The sequence below is a fragment of the Oncorhynchus nerka genome, linkage group LG15 (genome assembly GCF_034236695.1).
Source record: "Oncorhynchus nerka isolate Pitt River linkage group LG15, Oner_Uvic_2.0, whole genome shotgun sequence".
Lineage (NCBI taxonomy): Eukaryota > Metazoa > Chordata > Actinopteri > Salmoniformes > Salmonidae > Oncorhynchus > Oncorhynchus nerka.
Window position 1 is genome coordinate 36,496,642 of NC_088410.1, and position 22,932 is coordinate 36,519,573.

Below are 22,932 nucleotides of genomic sequence, written 5' to 3' on the forward strand. Positions count from 1 at the left end.
GAGACAAAGGAGAGGCACGCAATATCTAGAAACCGAACAGGCCAACTCAATGCACCTCTGCAGAACATAGAGCCAGTACTTCACCATTCAGACTATTGTTTGCTCATGACAGACTTCAGCAGAACACAAAGCTTCAAGGGAACGAGAGAGAAGAGATTATCGCTACACGTGAAAGCATGTAAGAGCAGATTTAAGCATTTGTTCTCTTCAAAGGCTTAGCCTAGTCTACTTCCGTGTGGTTAATGGGTTCAGTAAATTCCTTGATGTGCATATTCCCTGTTTAAATCTATGAGCAAATGGAGATCAAATCCCCATGAACGCTGATAGACTGAGGTCCTCGTGATTTTTCTATCATCATCTGCAAAGTGGCAGATTAAATAACCTATTCATTATGTTTTTTTGTGTGCAGAAAACAGACTGTGTTGCAAGTGTCTATTCTTGTCCGATATCAGTTAAGAGGTATCAGTATCTGTGACTAAAATAGGCATTGCCACTTGTTACAATACTCTGCTCTAGTTCAATGGCTGCGAAGGGCTTTGGGCCATGGGCATGTATCTTCAAGACAATTCAGTAACCCTTCGAAAAGACTAACCATGTACCAGTCTTGCTTCAATATTAGAGTCCAATTGATCGCAAATACATATTAATCAAAAAGGTTTAATTAACCAAATGCTATGCTGTAAAAGTTGCATACAATACACACAATTTGGGATTAAATTAAATGAATCCAAGATATATGTGCAGTTTGTGCTTCATGATGTATTTACCATGCACATAGTATAGCAGAGTACAGTAAAGGACTAGTGGTATGCATGAACAGTAGACATTTATTGAGAATGCAAGATATTTCGTTTTACATAGGAAGTCAATTAGAATGAAAAGAAACAAGTTCCTACGTAACAGAATTGAACATCCTTGGTCTCACGGTGTGAACGCAAGGTGTTTGTAGCTCAGTCATCTACTGTGATGTTACGGAACAGGTAAGCCATGGACTCTCCATTGTGGATGCGTCGGATGGCCTCGGCCAGGATCATACTGACGTCCACTGTCTTGATCTTGGGACACTGGAGCTTCTGGACCTCATGAGGGACTGTATTGGTCACCACTACCTGGGGGGCACAAGGACACAAAATGGAGAGCTAGGTTACAGCAGGCACTATGCTTAAGAACGCAATGTTTATTTTTTTGCATATGCATTGCATATTACTGTATTGGGGTATCGGTTTGTGAAAGCATAGATTTGTTTGATTTATCCAGCAAATAGACATAATTCCGACCCTTGTGCAGCTTCAAGTATCGGAGCAGCACAGACTACCTACAAAAATTGTCACCTGTGTCGATGTTTGAAAAAACAGCCATTTCAGGCTTAATAAAAGCCTGTGCGAGTATAGCCTGTGTCCTTCCTCTTACCTCATCGATGGCGGATTCCTCTATGAGTCGCGGGGCCTCTGCTGAGAGCAGGCCGTGTGTCGCCATGATGTAGATCTTATAGGCCCCTCTCTCTTTCAGAATCTCAGCCGCCGCGACAAAGTCCTCCACGTCATCTATGATGTCATCCTGAGAGAGGGAAACGACAAGGAATAACCGTTATTAGCATCTAAATAACACACGAGATCTGTATCATACAGTATGTCCAAATACATCTTACATGAGAACTTCCTCAGAACAGCGAGTGTGAAACTTAAATAGTTTATATACAGTTGAAGGCAGAAGTATGCATGCATTTACGTTGGAGTCATTCAAACTAATTGGAGTCATTAACTCCACAAATTTCTTGTTAATGAACAAATTATAGTTTTGGCAAGTCGGTTAGGACATCTACTTTGTGCATGACACAAGTAATTTTTTCAACAATTGTTTACAGATTATTTCACTTATAATTCACTGTATCACAATTCCAGTGGGTCAGAAATTTAAAGGCACAGGCAACTTAGTGTATGTAAACAGCTTGGAATATTCCAGAAAATGTAGTCATGGCTTTAGAAGCTTCTGATAAATGATGTCAATTAGCCTGAGTCAATTGGAGGTGTACCTGTGGATGTATTTCAAGGCCTACCTTCAAACTCAGTGCCTCCTTGCTTGACATCATGGGAAAAATCAAAAGAAATCAGCCAAGACCCCAGAAAAAAATGGAAGACCTCCACAAGTCTGGTTCATCCTTGGAAGCAATTTTCAAACACCTGAAGGTACCACGTTCATATGTACAAACAATAGTACACAAGTATAAACACCATGGGACCACGCAGCCATTATATCGCTCAGGAAGGAGACGTGTTCTGTCTCCTAGAAATGAATGAACTTGTGCGAAAAGTGCAAATCAATCCCAGAACAGCAGCAAAAAACCTTGAAGATGCTGGAGGAAACAGGTACAAAAGTATCTATATCCACAGTAGAACGAGTCCTGTATCGACAACCTGAAAGGCCGCTCCGCAAGGAAGAAGCCACTGCTCCAACACCACCATAAAAAGCCAGACCACGGTTTACAACTGCACATGGGGACAAAGATTGTACTTTTTGGTGAAATGTCCTCTGGTCTGATGGAACAAAAATAGAACTGTTTGGCCATAATGACCATTGTTACATTTGGAGGAAAAAGAGGCAGGCTTGCAAGCCGAAGAACACCATCCCAACTGTGAAGCACGGGGGTGGCAGCATCATGTTGTGGGGGTGCTTTGCTGCAGGAGGGACTGGTGTACTTCCCAAAATAGATGGCATCATGAGGAGGAACATTTTGTCGATATATTGAAGCAACATCTCAAGACATCAGTCAGGAAGATAAAGCTTGGTCACAAGTGGGTTTTCCAAATGGGCAATGACCTCAAGCATACTTCCAAAGTTGTGACAAAATGGCTTAAGGACAACAAAGTCAAGGTATTGGAGTGGCCATACAAAGCGCTGACCTCAATCCCATAGAAAATATGTTGGCAGAACTGAAAAAGCATGTGCGAGCAAGGAGGCATACAAACCTGATTCAGTTACTCCAGCTCTGTCAGGAGGAATGGGCCAAAATTCACCCAACGTATCGTGGGAAGCTTGTGGAAGGCTACCCGAAACGTTTGGCCCAAGTTAAACCATTTAAAGGCAATGCTACCAAATACTCATTGAATGTATGTAAACTTCTGACCCATTGGGAATGTGATGAAAGAAATATGAAAGAAATAAATCACTCTACTATTATTCTGACATTCCTCATTCTTAAAATAAAGTGGTGATCCTAACTGACCTAAAACAGGGATTAAATGTCAGGAATTGTGAAAAACTTGAGTTTAAATGTATTCGGCAAAGGTTTATGTAAACTTCCGACTTCAAATGTAATTCTTGCTTATTAAAATAGCTTGGACAATGCAGTTTTTTTTGTTCCATAGGGGTCAAAGTTAAACATTAATGAGACGATAGAATCCTTACAACAATGATAGCGATGCGACCTCCCACATCTCCCACTACAGTGATAGGCGGTTTCTCCTTGGCCATCATTACTGAAAGAGAAAAGGAGAGAGGTTGATCATTACTTTCAAACCAGTGGTGCAGAGGAAATTAGGGGGGGGAAATGAGATTCAAATTATTGGGTTGAAGAGAACGAGGAAGAAGGGATCAGGTTCAACACCTGCAAAGACCATGCAAGACAGCTCTACCTCAATGTCCACAGACTGCTACAAGCGCTACAGAATAATCCTGAAAACTCTCATTTTGACAGAAGGGACAACAAGGTGAAATGATTTTGGCCACTGTAAGTATGGAGCAGCTTCAGGCATATTGGGATGGTAGCAACACATGGCTCATGAGTATAGAGCTGTCTTCCATTCCACAAATCAAACATCCGGTTTGGGATTTAGGGATCCACACAGCAACCCCATGCCATGCCAAATCACAACCAACTTCAAACCAGCGTCCTCATCGTCAGTCCAGAGGCGTCCAAACCAGATGTCTGCGTATTTAAAAACTCTCAGGGTTGAATCGTGAGGCTCTACACATTTGTAAAATTTTTTAAGACTTCAGGGAGAGGGGTGAGTTTTTAAATAAACAAGAATCATACCGTTGGTGAAAAATTCTAAACTAGGAATTGATCAATAAGAAGGATGCAGGGGAACACAACCAAGCTTTTCATCATGCCTCACTGGGCCTCGGAGATGCTTGCAATGTTTCCTTCATCTCCATTTGGAGTTATAGAGACATAGTTAAATTGCCCAAATGGCATAACGTTTATGGGGAAATTATTGGCTCCATAAAATGTATGCCAATCACCAACCTGGCAGTGGAATACAGTAGGTGCCCTCTGGTAAGACATTTGCAGTAGCAGCCCTTTTGTTGGTTGCTTTGAAGGGGTCAAAGGTCAGATAAATGCTACATTTGAGGATGAGAGGCTTGCAATGTTTCCTTCATCTCCATTTGGAGTTATAGAGACATAGTTAAATTGCCCAAATGGCATAACGTTTATGGGGAAATTATTGGCTCCATAAAATGTATGCCAATCACCAACCTGGCAGTGGAATACAGTAGGTGCCCTCTGGTAAGACATTTGCAGTAGCAGCCCTTTTGTTGGTTGCTTTGAAGGGGTCAAAGGTCAGATAAATGCTACATTTGAGGATGAGAGGCATGTTGAAGGGAATGTTGACAAGCCACACGGTTTCAGACGGGTATTAATTGTTGTGCAACTCCAAAGTATACATGGGAAGAGGCATGTATTTTTCCATGATGCTGGCATGAATGCATCCAGCAGATTCTTATTGCTATCGGTAGGGTTGAATGCAATGATTTTATTATTAGAATTTTGGAAGTTCACAGTTAATTGTGTATTAGACCTAAAGGCATGTACATGTAAAAGATGTATCAAGTGAGGAATACTGTACAATGTAAACTTGGGATTCTCTCAAAGACCTTGACACCAATTTGGAGGTGAAGAAATCTGCTGTTTTACAGATACCTTGTTTCAATAATCATACCAGATTTGGTGACAGCCAACAGTCTAAACCAGGAGAGGTCTTCGGGCTTCACTGAGGTCCGGAAGGCCGCACTTAAAATTGACGACATTTCCTCACCGTCCAAATTTAAAAAAATAGTCCTCTATCCATTGCTTTTGGAATTTCCGATGCTCCCACGACTGTCTGGCTTTCGTTTCAATGACTGCTAGCAGGCTGAGTAAAAAGTGAAGAGACTATAATTGTAGGACCATTATCATCTCTACACAGTTCAGATGTGGTTTTAGTCATTTCAATGTCGACTGAGCTTTTCCCCTGACTGTCTGTTTTTGTTTTAACTCAACCCCCCAGATATGTTTGACCCCCCGCCCTCGGTCTAAACACTTAACTGAGATCTTCACAAACGGGGATTTAGAAGGTCAGTGCTGCTAGAAATGGAAAATCCCTCAGTAGACATCAACATTACATGCAGGCAGGTATAAAAGATCACAGATAGTATTGCAGGATAGGGGGTTAGAGGAAGAGAGAGTGGAGCATTACGGTCGTACTTGGGAGCTCTATGCCTGGGAATGAAGCCTGGTGCCTCCCTGTGTCTTCAAAAGATAAATGGTATACGTCAACACTCATATACAGAGAGTATATAATCGACAGACAGACAAAGACAGCATACAGACAATTCCAGAACTGAAGACAGGCCTTCTGGTCCTATTTATCCAAGGAAAGCAATCAAATAAAAGTTTAATATAAAGAATAACACAGGGGGAAAAAGTGAAGATTAAAACGTGTCACTTTGCTCCGTATCTGAATTTAGCTGCTGTTTTGATAATGTCCGTACCCTGTTCCTGTATAAAGGAGGGGAGAAATGGAGGAGTATGAGAGAAATAAATACAGCCGCTGTATGAGAGGATGAAGAAGAAAAAAAGAGGGTGAGAAGAGAAATCCAGAGGCTGTGTGGAGGAGAGGAACGAGGAGGAGGTTAGAGGGGAATGGATGCCTGTTATTGCCTGCAGTATTTCACAGGCTGCTGAGAAGGAGTGCTTTGTTGCTGAACCAACACATACTACAGCCCTGACTGGCTGAACACTCCAGTTGTCCACTGTCAGCATGAGGACCATGTGTGGAGGAGAGGAACGAGGAGGAGGTTAGAGGGGAATGGATGCCTGTTATTGCCTGCAGTATTTCACAGGCTGCTGAGAAGGAGTGCTTTGTTGCTGAACCAACACATGCTACAGCCCTGACTGGCTGAACACTCCAGTTGTCCACTGCCAGCATGAGGACAATGTGTGGAGGAGAGGAACGAGGAGGTCAGAGGGGAATGGATGCCTGTTATTGCCTGCAGTATTTCACAGGCTGCTGAGAAGGAGTGCTTTGTTGCTGAACCAACACATACTACAGCCCTGACTGGCTGAACACTCCAGTTGTCCACTGTCAGCATGAGGACAATGTGTGGAGGTCCTCTTTGCTACTGGTGCCTTAGGGCATTCAGGGCTGGATATTTTTACAGCATTTCTGTGACAATTGGATTTGTAAAAAATAACTTGCTATGGGTTGTTATTCAGACAGATTACCACTTTTCCAGTCCATAAATGTAAAATATAGTTTCTCTTTTCTGTAAATACTGTTCCATTAGATCTCTGTAAAGCCTTCGTTTGACCCAATGCCATGTTTTACAGTGACTCTACAATGGATAGGATCAGAGTCTGGGTGTAGGTCCGTTCACAAGTGTATGCATGCTGCATGGGAGGCCCATCCCAGTGCCGTCTACTCCCCATAAGCAGTGAGGATTTAACCCTGCTGTTCAGACTCATTACGTCTCTATGGATTCCTCAGATAGACAGCAGTCAGGGCTCAACTCATCCTGTTCTGTTCTGTGGTTACATACCACTGTCTGCTGATTAGGCAGATTATATACGAGAGCAACACAACAGTGATTTTTGTGTGTTAGGGTCAAAGGCAGGGGTATTTTCTAGTGTGTGCGCACATGTGTGTGTGTCTGGGGGGGGGGGGGTGTATCTTACATGGCAGCTCCAGACCAGGGTGACCAGAGGTGGTGCGTCCTGAAGACATTGGAGGGGGTGAGTGTCTTCCGTCGGCCATGTCAGACTCTGAACACTGGGCCTCGCCATGCATCACCGCCAGGCCCAGCCGCAGCCTCTCGGCATAAGATTGAGCCCTGGCACACACACACAAAAATTATTTAAATACATACAGAGCAAACAGTTACCCACAAATCTGCAGCCACAAACACACTTCACATCATTCACTATCCATCTTGCTGGAAAACTCCCAACTTTTATGTTACCTCTTGGCTGCCGAAGGAGACTTTGCAACGATAATGGCATTTCTGTAGTCTGGAATCTAGAAACAAATACATTATCCAACATGATTTCACAGTTCAACACCACATTAAAACTAAACTTTAGTCAACAAATGCATGATATGATTGAAATGATACAAGTGACTGGAGGATTCTGGCTAATGTAGTCTTACTTCCTCCTGGATGTACTGTAGCAGGAAGGGTGAGGCACGCAGGTTATCAACAGGGAAACTGAAGAAGCCCTGGATCTCCTTCTGGTGTAGGTCCATGGTGATGATGTGAGTCAGCCCTGTGATAACACCAGTGGGTCAAGCCAGTGGTCTAAAATACTTAAGTATATCAAGAGAACATCCCTATTCATCCCTTCTGCCGGTGATCTGGCAGACTCACTAAACATAAATGCTTTGCTTGTAAATGATGCATGTTGTCGTGTGACCCTGGTTATCCTTACATAATAATAAACTACTCAACCGTGCCGTCTGGTTTGCTTAATAAGCCATTTGAAATGATTTATACTTTTGCAATTACATTTACTTTTGATAGCTAAGTATATTTATAACCAAATACTTTTAGACTTTTACTCAAGTAGTATTTTACTGGGTGACTTCCACTTGAGTCATTTCCTATTAAAAAAAAGGTATCTTTACTTTTACTCAAGTATGACAATTGGGTACTTTTTCCACCACTGGGTCAAGCAACACCCTGGCTAGACTGGCTTGCGTAGGTCCGTGTGCAAACTATAATTTTGTCCATCCCCACCAGACACGTGTGTGAAAACCAAGTGTGAATCAATTCTATTAATGTCGGGGCAGATGGAAACAAAAACATTCAGACATTTATGTAGCTAGCGGTTGCCAGCTAGTTTACCTGGGAGATGAACATTGGATTGTTATTTAACCTGACATGCATATGGTCCTCTTTTTAGATGTTAGACTCCGGGTTATACAGAATTGTGTTTCTCTACTCTGACGATTAATCCACAGATCAAAGATAACCAACTGTTTCTCGTTAGTCTTTCAAGCCCCCACGTGGGTTTGTAAACTTGTGAGGACCAAACCAAGCTCTATTCTGGCGTTCGGCAACCCAGACGCTCGTTGACGCACAAGTGCAATGTGGATGAAATGATTGCATAACATGCATGTGTACATTTGAGAGGACTTTTTTTTTGTTGCTGAGTTTATATGTCAACATAGCTCAAGCAATAGGAAGCGCTCTCGTCCATTTATATGCAGACGATAGTCTTATTCTCAGCTGGCCCCTCCCCAGATTGTGTGTTAAACGCTCTACAACAAAGCGATCTTAGTGTCCAACAAGCTTTCACTGCCCTTAACCTTGTTCTGTGGTTTGGTAATAAGAATGCCCCACTCCCCACGCGGTGTGATTGCTACCTCTGAGGATTTAGAGCTTGAGGTAGTCACCTCATACAAGTACTTGGGAGTATAGGTAGATGGTACACATCAAAGCTGGAGGCTATCGTAGTCCTCTTTCACCCCAGCTGCCAAATCTAACCTGATTCAGATGAACATGCTACCCATGCTAGACTACGGAGATGAAATTTATAGATCGGCAGGAAAGGGTGCTCTCGAGAGGCTAGATGTTCTTTACCATTCGGCCATCAGATTTGCCACCAATGTTCCTTATAGGACACATCACTGCACTCTATACTCCTCTATAACCTGGTCATCACTGTATACCCGTCGCAAAACCCACTGGTTGAGCCCTATTTATAAAAACACCCTTAGGCCTCACTCCCTCCTGAGATACCTCCTGCAGCCCTCATCCTCCACATACAACACCCGTTCTGTCAGTCACATTCTGCTAAAGGCCCCCATGCAAACACATCCCTGGGTTGCTCCTCTTTTCAGTTCACTGCAGCTAGCGACTAACGAGCTGCAAACAAAAACAAAAAAAAATCACAAAAAAAAAAAAAATCACCCTGGACCATTTTCTCTCCATCTCTTCATTCAAAGAGTCAATCATGGACACTCTTACTGACAGTTGTGGCTGCTTCGCATGATGTATTGTTGTCTCTACCTTCTTGCTGTGCCCAATAATGTTTGTACCATGTTGTGCTGCTACCATGTTGCTCTGCTGCTATGTTGTGTCATGTTGTGTTGCTGCCATGCTGTGTGTTTTGTCCTACATTTTATTTTTTTAATCCCAGCCCCCGTAGGAGGCCTTTTCGTAGGCCGTCATAGTAAATAAGAATTTGTTCTTAACAGACTTGCCTAGTTAAATTAAAGGTTGAATAAAAAATAAGTTACAAATTCGCAAGACGTATGATGCGGTTAAGGTTAGCTAAAAGGGTTAAGGTTAGCTAAAAGGGTTAGGGTTAGCTAAAAGGGTTAAGGTTAGCTAAAAGGGTTAAGGTTAGCTAAAAGGGTTAGGGTTAGCTAAAAGGGTTAGGGTTAGCTAAAAGGGTTAGGGTTAGCTAAAAGGGTTAGGGTTAGCTAAAAGGGTTAGGGTTAGCTACATTTACATTTAAGTCATTTAGCAGACGCTCTTATCCAGAGCGACTTACAAATTGGTGCGTTCACCTTAAGACATCCAGTGGAACAGCCACTTTACAATAGTGCATCTAAATCTTTCAAGGGGGGTGAGAAGGATTACTTTATCCTATCCTAGGTATTCCTGAAAGAGGTGGGGTTTCAGGTGTCTCCGGAAGGTGGTGATTGACTCCGCTGTCCTGGCGTCGTGAGGGAGTTTGTTCCACCATTGGGGGGCCAGAGCAGCGAACAGTTTTGACTGGGCTGCGCGGGAACTGTACTTCCTCAGTGGTAGGGAGGCGAGCAGGCCAGAGGTGGATATACGCAGTGCCCTTGTTTGGGTGTAGGGCCTGATCAGAGCCTGGAGGTACTGAGGTGCCGTTCCCCTCACAGCTCCATAGGCAAGCACCATGGTCTTGTAGCGGATGCGAGCTTCAACTGGAAGCCAGTGGAGAGAGCGGAGGAGCGGGGTGACGTGAGAGAACATGGGAAGGTTGAACACCAGACGGGCTGCGGCGTTCTGGATGAGTTGTAGGGGTTTAATGGCACAGGCAGGGAGCCCAGCCAACAGCGAGTTGCAGTAATCCAGACGGGAGATGACAAGTGCCTGGATTAGGACCTGCGCTGCTTCCTGTGTGAGGCAGGGTCGTACTCTGCGGATGTTGTAGAGCATGAACCTACAAGAACGGGCCACCGCCTTGATGTTAGTTGAGAACGACAGGGTGTTGTCCAGGATCACGCCAAGGTTCTTAGCGCTCTGGGAGGAGGACACAATGGAGTTGTCAACCGTGATGGCGAGATCATGGAACGGGCAGTCCTTCCCCGGGAGGAAGAGCAGCTCCGTCTTGCCGAGGTTCAGCTTGAGGTGGTGATCCGTCATCCACACTGATATGTCTGCCAGACATGCAGAGATGCGATTCGCCACCTGGTCATCAGAAGGGTTAAAAGGTTAAAAAGCTAAAAGGGTTAAGGTTAGCTAAAAGGGTTAGGGTTAGCTAAAAGGGTTAGGGTTAGCTAAAAGGGTTAGGGTTAGCTAAAAGGGTTAGGGTTAGCTAAAAGGGTTAGGGTTAGCTAAAAGGGTTAGGGTTAGCTAAAAGGGTTAGGGTTAGCTAAAAGGGTTAGGGTTAGCTAAAAGGGTTAGGGTTAGCTAAAAGGGTTAGGGTTAGCTAAAAGGGTTAGGGTTAGCTAACATGCTATGTAGTCGAAAAGTAGCTTAAATGCTGAAGTCATCCGTGATGAAATTCGAACTCGCAACCTTTGGGTTGCTAGACGGTCGCCTTATAAGCCCACCCACCCGACTTCAAATTTTAGCCTGAGACCATCTGTCTTATGTAAGCATACGTAACATATTCAATTTCCGTGTCCAGGATTTACATTTCCTGCTACGTCTAATAGATCATCAAGGACAACAACCACCCGAGCCACTGCCTGTTCACCCAGCTATCATCCAGAAGGCGAGGTCAGTACAGCTGCATCAAAGCTGGGACCGAGAGACTAAAGAACAGCTTCTATCTCAAGGCCATCAGACTGTTAAATAGCCATCACGAGCACATTAGAGGTTGCTGCCTAAGTACATATACTTGAAATCATTGGCCACCAATAATTGGAACATTAGTTACTTTAATAATGTTTCCATATTTTGCATTACTCTTCTCATATGTATATACTGTATTTTAGTATACTGTATCTTAGCCGCTCTGACATTGTTCTTCCATATATTTATATATTCATAATGCCATTCCTTTACTTATTTGTGTGTATTGTTGTGATATTGTTAAGATTTACTTGTTAGATATTACTCCACTGCTGGAGCTAGAAACAAGCATTTTGCTACACCCGCAATAACATCTGCTAAACATGTGTATGTGACCAATCCACTTTGATACGAGACCAGGCTGCGTTACCTCACAGTATGTGGTAAAGCATTTTTTCCCCCTTCATAATAACTGTGTATAACTCCTACCAAATTATCCATTTGTGTACAAGTTATCTTAGCAGAGTTTTAACCATCTTCCTACAACATCGTAATCGTGTACGCAACAACAAAAATGATTGGTATCACAACAAGGAGAAAATACAGTAGCCATATAGTAACATACCGGCTTTAGCGAGCATGGAGGCCAGCAGCTTGCAGACAATGGAACCCCTCTTCCTCATCTTGCACTGCTTGCTGTAAGGGAAGTAGGGGATGACCCCAATGATGTTCTTGGCACAGTTAGTCTTGAGAGCGTAGGCCATGACCAGCAGCTCCATGATGGCCGTGTTCACGTCTCTGGGTAGGACAAAATAACCATTCAAAAAGGCAAAGGAGACAAATGGATAGAGGTAAGATAAGATAGAGTCAAGAGTAGTTATTGTAGATATTTCAGTAAACTGTTGAATAAAACTCGTGTTATGGTTTTAAATCTGCATGTCGTAGTAACTGACGTGGTATAGAATTCAAGATGTTGGCGGGTCTCAAGGCCACATTAGCCCACAGAACGTTCGCTCTCGGAGTTAAACACTAGTCTTTGTTGACACACATTCACTACACATTTGAGTATGACGCTAGTCAGTATCCTACAATGTTAACTTACTACTTACTTGAGCGCCACACTAACAGTCGTTCCCTAAACCCTGAAGTAGAACCTTGAAAGCTACGGGGCATTTCTAAATAATTCAGCCTCGAGATCAGCCAGTTCATGAGAGAAGCAGAGGCAAACTTTGATGGGGACTTGATGCACTGTTACTAACTAGAATTAGTAGCTTAACTAATACAAAAAGAGTGCAATGCGGTAGTGCCAGAGTAGATTTGGCCTAGGCAGCATCCTGAAACAGCAGCGCCAACCACAATCATTAAAGGGTAACAACCCCAATTTCACCCTTTGCCCAACCCTACATATGTTCTAAAAATGCATTCAGGCTAGAAGTTGTGTGTGTGTGTGGGGGGGGGGGATTACTCATATATTCATTTTGGGGGTGGGTAAACAGTAGTCACCAAGTTCCTGACATCTATTGCCACTTGCGGTTTAAGATCGAATCCCCCTTGGGATGCAAAAAATATCGATTTTAAACGTGGGGGAAAAATGCAATCGTCACCTTGAAAATTAAGATTAGGGGCTCAATTCAATCCAACCTGTATTGCATTATTTATACAGTAGCTCTTTTTCCAATGGTCAAATTAACTCACAGATTGGTCTTGGGTACCAGGGCCTGCCCGCTCATAGGATTAGGTGGCCGCCTATGGTGGCAGATTGACTAGAGCGCTATTTTCTGAGCTAAATTGACCAAGATTCACCTCCAACAACATCAGTAATTCTACCCAAAAACAATGACAATTTCTCTCAACCTGTGGCATTTGGGCTTTTAAAGTGAGCGCTGATGCTGCCCTATGATAAGCAGTGCAAACCTTGTCAAAAGCAGGGACGCAAAATATTTCTCTTGTCCATTCCAAGTGCACCTCTCCGGGGCGCTGTTGGAGAGAGACAGCGCTGCAGCGTTCCACCAACATACCATCAAAAGAAATGACATAAATCATGTAGCATATGGTAGAGAGAGTATGTGGCCTTTTCTGTAGCCTACAGGCTGGAGATAAAATGTATAACAACGTAATGAGACTGACACTTTTTAAATGTATTTTTACATCATACAGGTTTCTCCAATCAAATAGCCTAACCTAAACGGCGTTCCAATCAAATAGCCTAACCTAAACGGCGTTCCAATCAAATAGCCTAACCTAAACGGCGTTCCAATCAAATAGCCTAACCTAAACGGCGTTCCAATCAAATAGCCTAACCTAAACGGCGTTCCAATCAAATAGCCTAACCTAAACGGCGTTCCAATCAAATAGCCTAACCTAAACGGCGTTCCAATCAAATAAAGAATGTGCTGACATTATCAAACATATCCTAACAACAGGACAGGTCAAAGTAAAATAGACAGCCAGGCTCCTCAGAATTGCTGTCCAGGACATTCATCCCGTGGGATACATTTCATGATCAGTGGTTTCAAGTTTGTATACGTACATTTTTTACAAGCTGATATTAGTGAAAAAGAAAATCCTCCATTTCCCACTGTGTAAACACATTGCAAATAGGCTCAGGATAACTCCTACTGATAAAATTGGATAGGTGATACAGCTTAAATAGCCAAATTGACTTGTCACAGGAATCAGGAATAATAAAGCCAATGCAACGGCCTGTTTTACAAATGATGGGCCTACACCACTGTGGGCTGACATGGTAGGCTGCACCCCAGTAAGCACGGACCGACACAGTCTTTTGGACGTCTTTTTGTGTTTTACCAATGGTAGGCCTACCACACAGATGGGCATTCATAAAATTACATTTTAGACAACACTGTAGGCCAGGGATGATTCGTGTCACACTTTTGCCCTAGATAACACATCTGACACCAATAATCAACTAATCATTATCTTCAGTTTAGAATGAAATTGGTTTCAGCAGCTGTGTTGACTAGGGATGTGGAAAGTTGACTCCCCTCCCACCCCCAAGTTGACTCCCCTCCCACTGGAGTTCCCCATCCCTGCAGTAGGCTATACCTCAGTAAGCACAGACCGATGCTGATGCCTTTTGGAATTTTTTTGTCCGGTCTGGACCAGCCTTTATTTGGAACAAACAGACATCTATGAATTACATCTTGTCAACTTTCATTCAGAACCTAAATTGAACGTCTTTCCAGCATATTTTTGCTTACTGGGACTATTCTTGAAGGGACAGCAATTTTTTGGTCTAACCTAAGGGTGCAGAACCGGCGAGTGAAACCCTACAACTACTACCAGGGATAAATATTGTAAATTAAAGGTTTGAAATAAAAATGTATATCTTGCTCATGTGGGATTAGAACTCCAAACCATTGAACTATGAGCCACAAATTAGTCATAGCAGTTGGAAGAAAATATGAGTTGACATGGCCACTATTGTCACCCATTTCTCATATGATGGATATACCTACAAATATAAAAAATGTAGAATCCTCATAGCCCCCGTTTTTATTCTTCGTAAAAGCACATAAGTGTATGAAACGGTAATCAAAAACATTGAATTTGGTCATATGTGGAAATGTGCCTTACTGCCTTTTGAATTTTGTGTAACGTCAGTAGTTTAGTCAAGGAAGCCTCATGAAAAATATATTGGCACACTCCACTTACCAAGACCAGTGTAAAAAAGGAGTGCTGTCACCTGCTTTAATAGTGAGCCTTGAGGTGGTACCAACCAGCACATCTAGAAGGGAGTGGATTTCATACCAAACACCACCCGTGAGAAGCTGAAGAGGCACCCTGTCAAGGTGCCTTCTTTACATTATGACTTCAAATGGTTGAATTTAACAGCTAGGGACAAAAAGAGTTAGATTTACTACTAAAATACCTAAACATATCCCTTCTGCAATGAACTGTCAAAATGAAGACCAGAATTGATGTGTTTCACTATAAATAAGCCAAAAACATCTGGTTTTCGATTAAAATAAATAAAAAGTTCAGGAAAGTTACTCTTTACAGGTCAGTGCCCCCTAGCTGGCTGTTAATATTGCTCTCTCACTTCACCCGGCAGCTCCTGCCAACCAATGAATGACATAACCACGGGATGAAAAGATGTTGGTAGAGACAAGAGACCCACTGGGGTACTTCTGACTGATCAGCAATGTCTGCCTAATTTCACAAGGGAATACATTTACTTTCCTCTCATCTAGTTTCTAATGATCCATTTGGTTCTGTGGCGATACTGCATATGCCACCAACTAGAATATACACACTCATTTCAGATGGTGTAAATGAAAATGATACCCGGATCCTCTCACCTTGGAATGGTCTGAATGATAAAGATGTCTTGACCACGAACAGACTCTTTCACATCCACCCTAGTTTCTGTAAATAAAAAAAACAAAGCAAATCAGTTTCAGGAGCAAGTAACCCAACATACAGTATGCCGAACAACATCTACAGTGCATTCGGAAGGTATTCAGACCCCTTGATTTTTTCATGTTACAGCCTTATTCTGAAATTGATTAAATAAAAAGGTTTCTTCAATCTACACACTACACCCCATAATGATAAAAGTAGAATGTTTTTTTTATTTTTTTTAAATTGCAGTTATATAAAAAATATTATTATTATTACTAACATAAGTATTCAGACCCTTTGCTAGGAGACTCGAAATTGAGCACAGGTGCATCCTGTTCCCAATGATCATCCTTGAGATGTTTCTACAACATGGTTGAGTCATGAGGTCGAAGGAATTGTCCGTAGAGCCCCGAGACAGGATTGTGTCAAGGCACAGATCTGGGGAAAGGTACCAAAAAAATGTTGGCAGCATTGAAGGTCCCCAAGAACACAGTGGCCTCCTTCATTCTTAAATGGAAGAAGTTTGGGAACCACCAAGACTTCCTAGAGCTGGCCGCCCTTGGTCAGGGAGGTGACCAGGAACCTGATGGTCTCTCCGACAGAGCTCCAGAAGGAGGACAATCTCTACAGAGGAAGAGCCTTTATGGTAGAGTGGCCAGACGGAAGCGACTCCTCACTAAAATGCACGTTAAAAGGCACCTAGACTTTCAGACTATGAGAAACAAGATTCTTTGATATGATGAAACCAAGATTGATCTTTGGCCAGAATGCCAAGCATCTCGTCTGGAGGACGGTAAAATCATGGTGGTGGCAGCATCATGCTGTGGGGATGTTTTTCAGCAGCAGGGACAGGATTGAGGGAAAGATGAACTGACCAAAGTAGAAAGATCCTTGATGAAAACCTGCTCCAGAGTGCTCTGGACATCGACCCTAAGCAGGGGCGGAAGTGTAGCCTAGAGGTTAGAGTGTTGGACTAGTAACCGGAAGGTTGCAAGTTCAAACCCCTGAGGTAAAACTCTTGTCGTTCTGCCCCTGAACAGGCAGTTAACCCACTGTTCCTAGGCCGTCATTGAACATAAGAATTTGTTCTTAACTGACTTGCCTAGTTAAATAAAAGGTTTTTAAAAAATGTTTAAACACAGCCAAGACAACGCAAGAGTGGCTTTGGGACAAGCCTCTGAAAGTCATTGAGCCAGAGCCCAGAGCCCATGACCCGATCGAACATCTCTGGAGAGACCTGGAAATAACTGTGCAGCGACGCTCCCCATCCAATCTGATAGAGCTTGAGCCGATCTGCAGAGAAATATGAAAGGAACTCCAAATACAGGTGTACCAAGCTTGTAGCATCATACCCAAGAACACTTGGAGCTGTAATCGCTGCCAAAGCTGCTTCAACAAACTACTGAGTAAAGGGAGATAACATGATATTTTTGCAAATGTATTAAAAATAAAAACTATTGTGGTATTGTGTATGGATTGATGAAAGAAAACCATTTAATACATTTTAGAATAGGGCTGTGGAAAAGGTCAGGGGTCTGAATACTTTCCGAATGCACTTTATACCAGGGACATTTAACTCTTACACTATGAGGTCCAGAGCCTGCTGGTTTTCTGTTCTACCTGATAATTACTTGCACACCTAGTGTCCCAGTTCTAAATCAGTCCCTGATTAAAAGGGAACAATGAAAAGATGCAGTGGAACTGGCTTCGAGGTCCAGATTGGAGTTTGAGGGATCTATACTATAGTGCTATAGTAAGCCTGTAGATTTTATATACACCGAGTGTACAAAACATTAAAGGACATCTGCTCTTTCCATGACAGACTGACCAGATGAAATCTATGATCCCTTATTGACGTCAGTTGTTAAATCCACTTCAAAATCAGTGTAGATGAAGAGGAGGAGAAAAAGGTTAAAACCCTTCTTTACCGAAGACAATTGAGAGATGGATTGTGTATGTGCGCCATTCAGAGGGTGAATGAGCAAGACAAAATATTTAAGTGCCTTAGAACAGGGTATGGTAGCAGGTGCACCGGTTTGTCAAGAACTACAACGTTGCTGGGTTTTTCACACTCAAGAGCTTCCCTGTGTGTCAAGAATGGTCCACCACCCAAAGAATATCCAGCCAACTTGACATTGGAATCAACATGGGCCAGCATCCCTGTGGAATGCTTTTGACCCCTTGTGGAGTCCATGCCCCACAAATTGAGGGCAAAAGTGTGGGGGGGGGGTGCAACTCAATATGTGACTAGTTTCAGGAAAACTCCTGTCGCGTGTCACTACTTTCACATGAGAGGTATTTGAACGTAAACATATTTTTTAAATCAAAATGCTTATTTTTGGAATGTGAACTCTCAAGTGGCTTAATAACAAAATTGTATGCCATCTGTAAATACAAATAAAATAGTTAAATTACGAGCCTAGTTGATTTAGCCATGGATAAAGACAGGAACCTTTCCGCTAGCCATGAAAATAATTTTGATTGCAAGTTAAAGCGTACTGCTAGCTAGCTAACGTTAGCTGGCTGGCTGTCTCCGTAGCTAACATTACATGTATGATCTGTGTAATGTTATTCATATCTCAGAGCCATTTGCATTGCTAGCTATAGCCAATTGTTAGCTAGCTAAGTAACATTGAACCTAGTTGGTTAGCTTTAGCTACTTGTAGATTCATAAAGGACAGTAAAGTTATGAGTTGGGATTTTGGGTCTTTGTTTAGCTAGCTACATGTCTAAAAAAAAGAAGGTTATTTTTAATTTTTTAAAGACTCCACTATGCAAGTAACCTTTCACTGTCCCGTTTACACCTTTATATCCTATGCATGTGACAAATAAACGTTTATTTTATGATATAGTGCGTGGATACCAGAGACGTTAATGTTAAGACCAACATGACCTGCAACAAAGACAAATTAGGATATAACGTTAGGCCAACGAGACAGTGTCAAAGTTCTAAAATTATTTTATTTAGTCACAATCACAACCTTAAGATATTTTCTGTAATTAGCTTGCCATTAACTTGTAAATAATGATCTTGTTGTGAGTTTATTTTCCTATAATAATGAATACAAATTAGCTAAATTAATACGTTGTCAGCTATATGACATGGTCATTATTTGAACTGGCAAGCTAGCTAAAAAGCTAGAAACTAACCAAAACATTGTTTAGAAAGTTGCTTTTAGTTGCCTGGTTTTCAAGATTGACAGAACCTAAATTCATTTTTAAACGGATGGGATTATTGGTGTTAAAATTCACCAGTTATGCTATTTTGAACCACCAGGGTGCTGTCATCATACAGCCTGTCGTTTTTGTGTTTATACTTTTTCAGAACGACAAGTTTGTTGTTGGACGACAATAGAATGTTCATGGTGTCACTGCAACAACTGTATACAGACATGTCAAAAGACATAGTATAAACCTTTAGTCTTAATCTTTGTTTAGTACACTACTGTACTCACTCGGTTTAGCACATGGCCTCATGTGAATCCTTAAAGAGATGGGTGGGGCTAAGGCTTAAGAGGGTGTGAACAATAATGAACAGGCGTAGACAAAGAAGAGCTCTCCAATAGGTGTCACAAAACATTCAAGGGCCATTTTATCAAAAGTGAGGTTACATGTTTATCAACTTTCAAAGAAGAAGTACTTTCCCAATTGTTCCTCAACTGTACGATACCATTTTCTAGCTCTAAATCTACTTTAATCCCATGTAAAAATTTAAAATAAAACTATTTAAAATGTTGCCACATAAGACCGAATCGAGCTGGTCGTTAAGAATATGTCCTTAATGTTTTGTACACTGTGTATACTGTATGAATCTGAAACGGATAACCTGGCATCTCACCTCTGTTAGACTCTTGGTAAACAACTGACTTTCCCAAGTCTACGCCAAGCCGTCTGCAAGGAGAGAAGGAATATGTTAGACAGTAAATAAACACACAACTAAATTGTCCACACACAGGAGGAATGCCCGCCTTGTAAGTAACATGCCCAACTGTCATCCATCATTATTATTAATAAGAACATATATTATTATTGTGGAGGCTTATATTTGACCTATTTCATATACGTACAAGTGTATTATGCACATGTGGATTGGAAATGTGTTTTTTGCATATTCAAACTCAACGAGAGAGACAGAGAGTGGGGTCACACCCATGGTCTGCCATTAGCAACAGTGACCCTGGAGCATTTAGGGTTAAGTGCCTTGCTCATGGGGACATCGGCAGATGTTTCACCTTGTCGGCTTGGCGATTTGAACTAGCCACATTTGTTACTGGCCCAACAGTAACTGCTAGGCTACTTAACTAGTCCACTCATTTCTCAAATGCCCTGACCGTACAAAAACATTGAGTGAGAACAGTGAGAATGGCAAACGAAGTGGTTTATGACATGGCTACTCGCCATCCGCTGAAGTGAAAGCACTGATGTTGGGCGACTAGGCCTGGCTCGCAGTAGGCGTTCCAATTCATCCCGAAGGTGTTCAATTGGGTTGAGGTAAAGGGTTCTATGCAGGCCAGTCAAGTTCTTCCACACTGATCTCAACAAACTATTTCTGTATGGACCTTGATTTGTGCATGGGGGCATTGTCATGCTGAAACAGGAAAGGGCCTCCCCTAAGCTGTAGTGTTAAGATTATCCTTCAGTGGAACTAAGGGGCAGAGCCAGAACCATGGCAAACAGCCCCAGACCATTATTCCTCCACCAAACATTACAGTTGGCACTAAGAAGTCAGGCAGGTAGTGTTCTCTGGGCATCGGCCAAACCCAGATTCGTCGGTCGGACTGCCAGATGGTGAAGCATGATTCATCACTGCAGATACCCCGATTCCACTGCTCCAGAGTCCAATGGCGGTGAGCTTCACACCACCCCAGTCGACACTTGGCATTGCGCATGGTGATCTTAGACTTGTGAGGGGTTGGGTTAAATGCAGAAGACACATTTCAGTTGTACAACTGACTTGGTATACCCCTTTCCCTTGTGTGTGGCAAACGGTTCTTGTGCTGATGTTGCTTCCAGAGGCAGTTTGGAACTCGGTAGCGAGTGTTGCAACCGAGGACAGACGATTTTTTACACGCTACGCGCTTCAGCACACGGCGTTCCTATTCTGTGAGTTTGGGTGGCCTACCACTTCGCGGCTGAGCAGTTGTGTTTTAGATGTTTAAACTTAGTTTAAATGTATTTGGCTAAGGTAAACTTGCTAAAAGCTAAAAGAAAGGAACAAGATGGAGAGATATGTGTGCCATTGTTGCGAAGTATCTCTAAACTGTAAATCAGATCTCTTAAGTTTTGTTCACTGTTCTATTATCTATACAATAGGCCATAATTGATTTTGGCACAATAGGCCTGGCATATTCCCATTTTCAAGGAGCTTTCCGTTTTGAGTGGATTATTTTGCTTAAAAACCTTTAGGCCAACCTATAGAAAAATAAAACAACTATGCATCTCTGCCCAGGCAGGCAAGGGTGTTTAGCATCCCCAGTAGCTCCGCTGTAAGCCTGCTTTCCAGGCACCTTCGCAATGGCCAAACTCTTGTTCCTAAAAATGATCCCTCTTTTTACCCCTTTTTCATGGTATTCAATTGGTAGTTACAGCCTTGTCTCATCGCTGCAACCCCTGGTATGGACTCGGGAGAGGCGAAGGTTGAGAGCCGTGCGCCCTCCGAAACATGACCCAACCAAGCCGCACTGCTTCTTGAAACAATACCGGCTTAAACCGGAAGCCAGCCACACCAATGTGTCAAGAGGAAACACCGTACGTACACCTAGCCCAGTCTGCCACAGGAGTCGCTAGAACGCGATGGGACAAGGACATCCCTGCCAGCCAAACTCTCCCCTAACCCGGACGGCGCTCGGCCAATTGTGCGGCGCCCCATGGGTCTCCCAGTCGCGACAGAGCCTGAACTCGAACCAGGATCTCTAGCGGTACAGCTGGTACTGCGATGCAGTGCCTTAGACCACTGTGCCACTCGGGAGACCAGAAAGAATGTAATTGAATGAATTTTCTGACCAATGCATATTACATTTGTATCGGTTTGGGGTCTGCGGACCGAACCACTTGTATCTTAAAACATGTGAATCGGAAACACGGGGCAGTCTGGGGCCTGGGCAGCAGCTGCTCCTATGTTTGAAATACTGTTTGCCGAGAATGGGATCTGTTTGTTAGCCAAGTTTGCTACAAGTCTCTTAAAGTTATGAGACATCATCCTCTCTCATCCTTGCAATTTTGAGTGGCAGATTCTCTGGAGACTAGCGACCTAAAAGTAGACTTAATAGGCTGCTTTTACACAGACAGCCCAATTTGGATATTTTCTAACTACTTTTTATTTTTTTAAGGAGTGGGGCAGTCCTGTCCCTTACTTATTTGATTGTTTATTGGATATGAGAGAGGAACGTTTTGCTGAAAGAGCACTGGGACGGATTCAAACCCACACTGGCAGCGGTACATGTTCTCTAGAAGCAGCGGCCTATAACGCTAGACCAGTTGTTCCCAGGGGTACTTGGCCTATCCACAGGGGGTACTTGAGAAGTCTCATGAGACCATAGGCCTACTGGTAAAATGCACGAGGGGGTACTCCGGCAGAGCAAAACCTCAGTTGGTGGTACAGTAACTGAAATGATTTGGGAACCACTGCGCTAGGACATCACTAATTTGTCTTTTAACTACGTTCAAATTTCAGTTGAAGAGAAAAAAAAAATGTAATTTGAGTGAGTTGCAAGAGATTAATGTGAATGCGTAGCATATACTTACTCTGTGATCTTCTTGGCGAGCTCTGTGCATGCGGTGGTCGAGTTGGCAGAAAAGACACGGTACCCACTTTTTGAGATATTCATTGTTGAGTGACTATAGGAAAACGTTGAAGTGTGAGAATGACAGACGAGACTTGAGGCTCAATAAAAGTCAATGACCACGTATTTTGCCTACTCACATTGACAATATCGACTATAAATTCAGGATTTAAGAACACGGAAATACGTCGAATGAGTACGGAATGTTACAAAATCTCAAAGCAAAAACACCGGCCTACATGTAGCTAACCTACATAACTGGGGTATGTAAACAAGTCTATTTATCGATCGCAATATGACTGGTCTAACAAACTAGAAACGGATAAACTGAGTTGTTCCACATTCGCACATAGATCTGTAGGCTACTCTATGAAAAACGCGCTCCACCTAATTCTTCAATTCGAAAAATATGTTGCAATAGAAGTACACTATAGCAGACTCGTATAATTTCAAGAAGTGTACACAATATTGCTTCTAGCGTAGCTAATGTAAATTTTGTAGCAATGAGGTTGCATCAAAGAGAAGAAAACGAGTAATTTCATTGGGTAGCCCAGGATTAACCTATTGGCAGTAGAATAATCCAATGCGGGTG

At 42.6% G+C, this 22,932-nt stretch overlaps 1 protein-coding gene across 2 annotated transcripts; it reads right to left on the minus strand.

Annotated features, from left to right (window-relative positions):
• Nucleotides 1-809: 809 nt before the first annotated feature.
• On the minus strand, nt 810-22,912 carry LOC115142589 (phosphoribosyl pyrophosphate synthase-associated protein 1-like). Of its 2 annotated transcripts, XM_065001554.1 has the most exons (11): nt 22,481-22,912; nt 22,303-22,395; nt 19,397-19,449; nt 15,516-15,582; nt 11,819-11,991; nt 7,407-7,522; nt 7,219-7,274; nt 6,935-7,089; nt 3,406-3,476; nt 1,411-1,557; nt 810-1,109 (listed from the first exon to the last, which is right to left on the minus strand). In XM_065001554.1, the coding sequence occupies exons 2-11, from the start codon at nt 22,383-22,385 to the stop codon at nt 951-953; spliced, it is 1,080 nt and encodes a 359-aa protein (XP_064857626.1). In that variant the 5' UTR covers nt 22,386-22,395; nt 22,481-22,912; the 3' UTR covers nt 810-950. The 2 variants fall into 2 exon arrangements, with proteins under 2 accessions (XP_064857626.1, XP_029538021.2); XM_029682161.2 differs by having other exon boundaries at nt 22,303-22,912.
• Nucleotides 22,913-22,932: the final 20 nt, after the last annotated feature.